The sequence below is a fragment of the Exophiala aquamarina genome (genome assembly GCF_000709125.1).
Source record: "Exophiala aquamarina CBS 119918 chromosome Unknown aczIA-supercont1.1, whole genome shotgun sequence".
Lineage (NCBI taxonomy): Eukaryota > Fungi > Ascomycota > Eurotiomycetes > Chaetothyriales > Herpotrichiellaceae > Exophiala > Exophiala aquamarina.
Genome location: NW_013550587.1, coordinates 945,762 through 955,450, shown reverse-complemented (window position 1 = coordinate 955,450; position 9,689 = coordinate 945,762). Strand labels below are relative to the sequence as shown.

Genomic DNA, 9,689 nt, shown 5'->3' with positions numbered 1-9,689 from the left:
TGGAGCTTGAATCAAGGCCAGCGTCGCTTTAACGATGCCACCGTGGTGACAATCTTCAAGGCAAGATATTGAGCGACTGACAGGGTAGAAGCCACGGCATCAAGTGATCAGTCTCCTTGCATGCTAGCAGGTATTGTTGTGGAGAGTAACTCGGAATTCTCATGATTCCTGATAAATCCCAGGAGATCATTTATGCTACTGGAGAAGTTGATGAGCAAGCGAATCCACGCATCATTAAACGAGGATGTAGCCACTGATAACTCCATCCGCTATTTCTGCCGTGTTGACATCCCAAAGTGTGTCATTCTTCAACCAACAATTGCCTCCAATTTGGTTGACCTTCGCCGCCATGTTGGCTCGGAAAGTCATTGCTCGGCATCTTGTCGTTCCGTTCCATCGCTGTTGCTCAAAATTGAAGCCAGAACAGGCCTCCATACAATCCTCGGCTGAATACGCCCTAATATGCACCATGTCGGCTACCACTCCTCCCTCTCTGGCCGGTGTTCCAGACATGAATGCATGTCGGCAGAAGAGCGAGAATCTCTCATCTTTCGATGTGGTGAATATGTCCGAGGCGATATTCGGGCAGTCCAGGAATAGGAGCTCGACGTTGAGAGCGGGTTCGACCGTATAGTTTGAAAGATTGACCTTGGTTATCACATCTGTCCCATTTGTCGAAGTACAACTCGTTGAACTTTCCGTTTCGTTGGAGAGTTGTGTGGTATGTGAAGTCTGAGTGGGGCTCACACCTTGTGTGTTGTTTGAGGCTTTCAGACCTTCTATGGTTGATTGCGCAACAACAAGGGCTTCGTTGACTTCCCTTCGAGCGGTTAGTTACTTTCTTGGTATATCGGCAACAAACTCATCGGGAGGCCCACATCAATTCATTATTTCTCATCGCAACCACAGCACCAAGTCCTCCTCCCACGGCGCCCCCAACCACAATTGCTGTGATCAAAGCAATGACGACTCCGAAGGCAAAGCTGCTTAACCGGAAGAGCTCACGATTCACCCCCGGAGGCTCTCGACTTTCCTTATCTTGAAGAAGTTCCAAAGTTGATATTGAGCCGGCAAGATTATCGGCGCTTAAAAATGTATCTCTCGATTCTTCACCTGCGAAGGGTAGACGAGGAGGGTGTGGAGGTGTACCCGCATGGTTAACGACTTCAGTTGGATGGTAGGATTGTCGGACAACTTCTGGTCCATGATCAATGTGCTCGGTGAGTCGAGACATGTTAAATGAGTGTATGAGTTAGGCTGATTTGAAACGAACGTGGATATCTTGATGAAGGAAAAAATCTGTATATTAAATGAATGTTTAGCGAATGAATGGAAGGAAGCACGAATGTTCAGAATGTCAAGATCGGCATTGAGCCACAGGTATATCATGGCGATGGTCAAGATGCGGCTTCCATCCCGGTACCTGCATGATAGACTGGTCTACAGCGACAAGTCAGATGATACCAAGGGAGGTCTACGAGTTACTGTTTCCCCCGATCCAGTCTTTCCCCATGCACTACCAACCAGGCCGGGTGGAACACCAGCAGGATGAATCGCATTTCCATCCCTCTTCCGTATTCGCTCCCCGTTCGTGAACGTGGCTTGATTGTTTGCACGGGAGCTCAAAACGAGATAGTGCTCATGAAAGCCGGGCCCCAAATTCCGTAATCAAAAATCCTTTGACAGCCTAGGAAATTACGGTGTTCAATTTACTAGTCAGCATCGAGAAAAGTGAAGGCGAAATGGGAGCCGCCAAGGGCACGAAAATCTTACTCAATACTTTACCGGTCTCACCAGTCCCAGATCTTATCATGGAGTAATTTGGCCCGCTTGATACCAAAACTAATCGCTTCAGCAACTGCACTAACTATAGTAGTTCAAGGGTGGCAATAGGCCAGTCCCTCCTGTGGCAATGACGCGATCCCAATGGTATAACATTGGGCTCGTAACATTGGGCTCCGTATCTAGCCCCCAAGGCTGAGGGATTGATAAGGCTGAAAGGGGCTACAGGGCGGCTTGCTGTCGGTGGGGAGGGTTGTCAAATCATTCTCTTGCCTCGCCAGCCTCTCGCCTGTTCTATAAACTTACTGGCGCCCTCGTATCTACGCAAATCAATGTACTTCCTTCGCGATGAATGGGGACGCAATATCCTCTGTAACTGATTCCTACCAGATGCAAGTTTGATTTTCATCAGGCTAAACGCGCTCTATCCCACGGGTGTCTTGCGATTGGAGACCTTTCTGCTGTGCGAGGGTGACTAAATACCTCGTGCGAGTGCAATCGTATGTGCCTGTGCTCCTGCATGCGAGTTCCAGCCGTCTTGGAGACTTGTGCTACCACCTGGTTATTCCAACAACCGTGAACACCAAAATGCTAATATCCACGTTGAATGTCTTTGTCCGCTCCTGTAGCATCGTGTTCGTCAATCGTACACATTGCGGCATCACCCTGCGGCCGTCCCGAGAAGCGAAGCTCACTCCAGAGCAATGCTGAGGTCGGCATAGGTAGCTGTTGTCTTCATGAGATCCATGCAGGGTCGATCACGGGCATGAAACTAAAAAGGGTACGTGAGCATCACATGTTTACTATCGACAGAGTGAGCTGCAGGGAATCGGAATCACGGCCAACAAGCTTCCAAAGCTCTCCTGGCGCCACGAAGCCTGCTTATTCCGCGCGTTCAAGGGCCAAGGGCCGTGCTCTCTAAGTATGTAGGTTGACTCTTCTGGCCGTTGAGCCTCGGCATCGTACATAAAGCTCCCCACCAAGGCCGGTTTCATCACCCTGGCTGGTGGCTTCGAACCAAGCCTATGCCTACTGAGCCAGATAATCAGAGATCTCCAACATGCACTTCGTGCGATCAGATTGTAATGCGGACCTTGCATTATCCCAGGTTACACGGGGATTGTGAACGGTAATCGACCGCATTTCCCCTCCTGTGGCAAGCAGCATTTATCGCTATCAACCATGCTTGTCTGGGCTTTGGACCACCGATGTACGACACCAAAAAATACAAGTATGCATGAGCCCTTCGGTCGACGTTCTCCAATTCTGAAAACAACCCACCCAATGACGTTACGGCGTCGCGGCAAAGTCGGCACGCGAGAGAGCGAGCGTCGAGATCTTCTACCGGTCCATCTCACCAATGATGAAGACAAACCCCTCCGCGGTTTTGTCATCATTGGCTCTTTCTCGCCTCCATCATCCTTCCGCTTCGTGGGGAATTTGCACCAGATACTAGGGTTGGGAAAAATGGTTTGGGAAGAGGCCAATTTACCTGGGCGCTTTCGAGGGCCTCCACCCACGAAGGTGAGCAAACTGCGAACTTGTTACTGCTTTCAACTTCCCAAAGAGATAAATGTTTATCCTTGCCATGTAACATCCAGCCAGCCTAGCCTAGCCTGTACCTTGGATGATGTGCAGTTTACCGCTGCCAGTTGCCGCGCTTTCACGAGTCCATCTTGCAACTCCCGATCACAACCACTAACTTTCTGGACATACTACAATTTATTTCCTTCGGCATAAGACAGCAGATCGAATGCCTTGAATGATGAGTTGGGAAGCCGATACACCGCGAGTAGTATTCGACCATCTCCGTAGCGGATTAGTCCTATCTTCAACAAGAATCTGAGATGTCTCGCGCCGATGATGAACGACCCCAAATACAGGCCGTCTCGCCACCAGATGCCATCCACCAGCGACCATCACCGCTAGCTGAAGACTTCAGCAAAGAAATCGAACAGAAATTCGAAAATATCGACGGCCAATCTATACGTTCTGTGCATACACAATCCACCACTCGACAATCCCAGGATGTGGAAATTCAGACCGACGCCCTCCACCGGACGGTTACTCCAAAACAGCCTACGGTCAAGGTCCCTCGGGCCAGACGACGAGGATTGTTCTCCCGTTTTGCTTTGGTCGCCGAAGTCACCAATCCATATGATTACCCAAACAACGTGAAATGGTTCATCACGTTTATCGTGGCTATCGCAGGCGCTGCTGCTCCAGTTGGGAGCGCCATCATCTTCCGTAGGTTCAATTTCGAACCCATCGATCCAGTGACATTCCCTAACAGGCAGTATAGCAACCCTTGACCAGGTATCCTCCGATCTCAATACTACACCCACCACGACCAACCTAGCTGTCGCTTTGTACATGCTAAGCATGGCTATATTTCCGTTATGGTGGTCCGCTTTCTCCGAGACGTCCGGTCGACGAAGTATTTACCTCACCTCATTTGCATTGTTTATAGTGTTTTCTGTTCTGAGCGCTGTTGCTCATTCCATATCCATGCTCATCGTTGTACGACTACTTGCTGGCGGCGCTGCAGCTTCTGTCCAAGCCGTGGGCGCCGGAACTATCGCGGACATCTGGCTCAGTGAGGAGAGGGGTCGAGCGATGGGAATCTTCTATCTCGGACCTTTATGTGGTCCTTTTCTGGCTCCGATCCTGGGTGGTATCCTCGGACAGCATTGGAACTGGAGGGCCACTCAATGGGCTCTGGTGATTTACGGAGGTGAGAATCAATACCCTGCTCGGTGGAGATGTTGGATCGCCGGAATTTCGCCGCGATCTTGTGACGAAAGCTTACTAATTCCTTCGACTTAGTCCTAACCTGGGTGTTGGTCTTCTTTGCTTTGCCAGAGACTCTGCCGGAGACTAAAAGTGTTGTCGAAATCGCAGAGGCGGACAATGCCTCGTCGTTGCAGGGCGGTTCCAGGCCTCCGTTGAGCAGAACCTCCACTAGAGAAGTGGCCCAACAAAAGTCCAAGAAATATCTAAAGGCCGCCCGAATTATGTTTTTAGATCCACTGAGGGTTATCATGTACCTCAGGTTCATGCCTGTTCTATTGACGGTGTACTATTCTGCAGTGACATTTGGCTCACTCTATGTCTTGAACGTCAGCATACAGTACACATTCGAAAGGGAACCGTATGCGTATCAAACCATTATCATTGGCCTCCTGTACATACCAAATTCGCTCGGGTACCTCCTTGCCAGCCTCCTTGGAGGCCGATGGATGGACAATATCATGAAGCGAGAGGCATTGAAGGCCAACCGTATTGATGAACGAGGCAAACTGATCTATCATCCAGAGGATCGCATGCGAGAGAACGCGTGGCTTGGTGCCTGTCTGTACCCAGCAGCGTTCATCTGGTATGGATGGACAGTAGAAAAGGGAGTGTTCTGGATTGTACCTGTGAGTCACCTGTCGGGCGCAAAAACGGGTCTATGCAAGGTACCAGATGCTGACACGTGTTTTCCTTGCACAGATGATTGCGAATTTCTTCTACGGGGTTGGTTCAATGCTTATTTTTGCAATGGCCACCACGATGCTTACCGAGTTCATGCCTGGAAGGTCTTCATCCGGGGTGGCTTTGAATAATCTATGTCGAAACATCTTGTCGTGTATTGGTGGCATTGTTGGAGCACCATTAATCGCTTCAATTGGCAACGGTTGGCTTTTTACTATTCTTGGAATTTGGACATTTTCCAGCGCGTCGGTCATTTGGGCTATGAAGCGTTTCGGGCCGCAGTGGCGAGAAAAGATGGACCGAGATCTTTGCTGAGGTCGCTCAGTCAGTGAGTCAGAGAGAGATGGGATGTAGATCATGATGGATGCTCATTTGTGATATTTCTCCGGTAGAAAGTACCTGGTCTGGGGCGGAGTATATGCGGACTGCAGATCAGCCACTTGTCGTTGGATCAGTGACAACGACATTCAACCAGCACTGTGGCAGTTTCCCTTGAAGCACCATTCTGGAACGACGAAGATGAAGCGTCCAGTCGCCGTTGATGAAAGTAATGCCAACAGACAGACTGGAATACCAACTGAAGGCGGCAGCGTAGCCACCATGGCCAAGTATCTCCGTCGCAATACGGCTCAGTCTGACGAAGAACACCAATTCCTAAACCGGTCCGCTTAGCTGCGGCCATCTGGTCGCCCGGATTCAAAGTGAGGCGACGGTTCAAAGGACCTCTTCTGAGGAGACAACCAAACATAAACGCCAAGGCCGATTGACTCCGGATTTCCAAGGTCGTGCTTTCCATTTTTGGGCGTCTGGCTGCCCCTTGCCCTTTCGGCTCGATCCGGCCCACGGAAAAACAAGGATCCCGATGACATGATACGGGAAAGAGCCCAACCTTGGGATGCAAGAGAGAAAACTTCCTTTTCTCTTTTCCAAGGTCCTAGCAATGTCTGCGTCCAATACCACTCCCGCATCTGGCAGGTAAGACTAGATTTGTGCCACACGACTGATTCTAGCACATGCTCTCTCTGTCTTTCTCTCTCTACGCCGTGCAGTTGATGCCCAGGGCCAGAACGAATGAGAGCATGATGCCATGTACAGGGATTGGGCTGTTCAATGAACACCTCCACGTCTTACAACGAACTGGTCGAAACGGTTATGACTTAGCCAAAATGGTTGTTCCACTCATCCAGTCAATGATATGATCTGATAAGAGGCCTGTCACTCCACTTTTGAGAAGAAACTATCGCAGACACCGACTACGGTGGCCTTCGGAAGCCTAACGAAGACACAGCCTGCATTACTTCGTTTTTCTTTCTGCAATTACTGTGTCTGGCTGTCCAGTCATGGTACATTGGGCATCAACCTAAGTACCACTTCCGTTTTGCCACGATCCAATCATGGTATCTCATCATGCACATTTCGTCCAATTGCGGCAATTCACCTTGTAGAATGCCAGTGTCGATTGCAGATTGTCTGACCCTGCTTCGATTCAGACTCAGACGACTTACCCCGTGGTGGTTGTCGAGCCACGCTACCTCTTGCATTACTTTTTATCCCTGGCTCTGTCATCGGTAAAACACCTCGCTCCTAAATTTCGCCTTCCTGGTTTTTCCCGCGTTCCTTATTCGGAGCGAGATTAAAACTTGTCATCGCTAACGTGGTCCAATTGCGAAACCGTCTACTGGGCAATTGGCCAGCTTCTTGTGGGATTGCTGATAGCACGATGCCTCAACCTTTCTCAATGGACAAGTCCACTCATCAACCTCTCATATGTGTCATTATTTGCCCATCATTTCGCGACGAGTCAAGCAGGCACAGCCATTCCCCTTCCCTTTAAACCTTCTACCTAGGTTGAACCTGCACTCGTCTCTTTTTGTCTCTTGCCCGCATCCCTCCGACCACCATCTCAGCAGCAGAGTCACGTCATCTCATTTTTCTTTGACTTCCGATTCCTCTGCTACATTCGTGATATTCGCCCAAAGGTGTGACGAGAAGCACCTTGCATAGGGCCACTCACGAACCCAGCTTTTTAACCCCTCCCATCTAACCACCCATCTCTGCTATGGGCAACAACAAGAACAAGAACAAGAAGAGAAAGAATAAGAAGAACGTTGAATTCAACCCTTGGGCCGACGATGGCACCAAATCAGCCGAGGCCACAGATGGCACAGCAATACTACTACCAGCACCAGTATGCACAACTCCCAGTGTTTCAATGGAGGACATATGATCTGAACACTCTCACCTTTTCTGCTCATCCTATAATACCACCTGAACGACTCTATCCCAGCTACTCATATGCTGACGATCGTTTCAAGTCCAACGATCTACCTCCACCCGTGATCGACGACAGACCTAACGAGCATCCGGCGGATGACTCCGTGTTCGACGACATGGAAGGTAAGCTAATAAGGATAAGGTGTTCTGGCTGTTAACTAACGTTTTTATAGACATCGTAATTCTCGACGACAAACATCTTGGTGAGGAGGCAGCTGTACCTCCTGCAGAAGAAAGGCCCGAAGAAGGCCCTCCATCACCCGAAGCGACAGACGCTTCAGAAGATAAAGGTAAGTCGTTATTGCTATGGCAACCGTTGTACAGGGCTAATATATGTGGCTAGTAGAAGAGCCGTCTCCAGACGAGAAGGCAGAGGAAGCTTCCAATGAACCGGATGGGCACAAAGAACCTACAGAAGCAGAATCAGGCGTCACTGGTGAGGGAGAAACAAGCCCGCCAGAAGAAGACCCAGCACAGGCAGAGCAACAGGCTGAACCAGAGGAAACATCAACCCAACCACCTGCTGTTGAATCCAGTGACGAAGCCAAGCATGGTGATACTGAGGAACCCCCAGCCAGCGAGTCTGCAAAAGAAGACCAGCCAGAGTCTGAAACTGTCCTCGAACAGGTCGAAAAGCTGCAACAAGAGGACGCTTCTCCTGACGAGGTTCAATCGGTCCTTGAAAAAGCAATGTCAGATGTGGGTGCCGGTTCTGACTCCTATGTACCAGCAGAAGTGGGTGAGGGTACCTCAAGTGCGGAGTCCAGCGAGCCAGCACCTGCGGACGATCCACCCGCCACAACCGACGTAGCGGAGAAGGCAGAGGATTCTCCTCCGGAACCAGAAACTATCCCAGAAGAAGCGGGACAAGGTGATGATACTCTTGAGAATACCGCCGAGGAATCACCTGCAGCAAATGAAGAAGAATTCCCCTCAAATGATCAAGAACCTGTACCTGAAGCTACGCCTGAAGCCTCACCAGGAGGAGGTTCAGCTGAAGCTTCGGCAGAAGAGGAAACTAAGGATCAACCATCTGGTGATACTCCAAGAGATGAACCAAACGAGGAACCACCACCAGCAGAAACTGGATATGAATCTGGTGACGCAGTTATTGTGGAAACAGAGACAAAGGAGGAAACCACTGAAAAGGACCCCGTCGAAAGCGACCCTCCCTCAACGGCGGAAGCGGATGCTGAGACTCCGGCACCGGCTCCCGATGAAGCCACAGAAAAGCAAGCTGATAGCACTCCAGATGAGGGGGAGAGCCCTGCCGAGGAAAATTCTGCCGATGCAGAGGCTGCTGTAGAGCCTGGGCCAACTGCCGAAGGTGATTCTCCGCCCACTACAGAAAACACCACAGATGGCGAGATTAAAGACGAGGAAGACGAGGAAGATGGTGCAAAGGGCGCAAATACTGTGGAAGTCAGTGCAGACGCTGCAACACCTGCTGAGGATCAGCCAAATACTCCTACGGGAGAGGTCACAGAAGAACCTTCGACCGAACCTACCGAGGGAAATACATCTGATACTCAGGACCCTGTTGAAAACACAACAGAGGTCACCGAAGCTACGACTGAAGAAGGCACCAATACTGAAGCAGCAGCAACTGAAGATACATCTGCTCCATCTGAAGAAGCCCCAGCTGAGGAGAAGACGCCCGATGAAGAAGCTCCTTTCGAAGATGCTGTAGGCGACCAGCCTCCAGAGGAACCTCCTGCTACGGAAGATGCCGTTGCTAATGAGACTCCTGCTACTGATGAGGCACCGGTGACCGAGGAAACTCCCCCGGCTATGGAAGAAACACCTACGGCAGAAGAGCCTCCCGCTGTTGAAGTGACTCCTGATGCGGAAGACACGCCTATTGCGGAAGATAAGCCTACTGACGAGGCTCCGGTTGATGAGGCCGCCGCTGCTACCGACGAAGCGCATGCCGCTGAAGAAGCCCCTGCCGCGGAAGAAGTCCTAGCTATTGAAGAGGCTTCCGCACCTGAGGAAGCTACCGCTGCCGCTGAAGAAGCTCCTACCGCTGAAGAAGCCCCCGCCGCGGAAGAAGCTCCCGCCGCTGAAGAAGTCCTAGCTATTGAAGAGGCTTCCGCAGCTGAGGAAGCTACCGCTGCCGCTGAAGAAGCTCCTCCTATAGAGGAGGCCCCTGCTGCTGA

The 9,689-nt window shown here is 50.7% G+C and overlaps 3 protein-coding genes across 3 annotated transcripts in view; 2 read left to right on the top strand and 1 right to left on the bottom strand.

Moving 5' to 3' along the window:
• Positions 1 to 234: 234 nt before the first annotated feature.
• Positions 235 to 1,234, bottom strand: A1O9_00340 (uncharacterized protein; the record flags this gene model as incomplete). Its single annotated transcript, XM_013409504.1, has 2 exons — positions 235 to 820; positions 879 to 1,234. The coding sequence occupies 2 exons, from the start codon at positions 1,232 to 1,234 to the stop codon at positions 235 to 237; spliced, it is 942 nt and encodes a 313-aa protein (XP_013264958.1).
• A 2,395-nt stretch (positions 1,235 to 3,629) lies between these two features.
• A1O9_00339 (uncharacterized protein) lies at positions 3,630 to 5,571 on the top strand (the record flags this gene model as incomplete). The annotated part of the gene is made up of 4 exons (XM_013409503.1): positions 3,630 to 4,029; positions 4,085 to 4,516; positions 4,609 to 5,201; positions 5,275 to 5,571. 4 exons carry the CDS (start codon positions 3,630 to 3,632, stop codon positions 5,569 to 5,571), a joined length of 1,722 nt encoding a protein of 573 aa, XP_013264957.1.
• Positions 5,572 to 7,388: 1,817 nt separating this feature from the next.
• Positions 7,389 to 9,689, top strand: part of A1O9_00338 (uncharacterized protein) — a gene marked incomplete at both ends in the record, with an annotated part of 3,766 nt that continues 1,465 nt past the window's right edge. The window contains 3 exons of the mRNA XM_013409502.1: positions 7,389 to 7,653; positions 7,704 to 7,820; positions 7,874 to 9,600. Coding sequence (XP_013264956.1) covers positions 7,389 to 7,653; positions 7,704 to 7,820; positions 7,874 to 9,600 — 2,109 coding nt within the window. The remainder of the gene's footprint in view (positions 7,654 to 7,703; positions 7,821 to 7,873; positions 9,601 to 9,689) is intronic.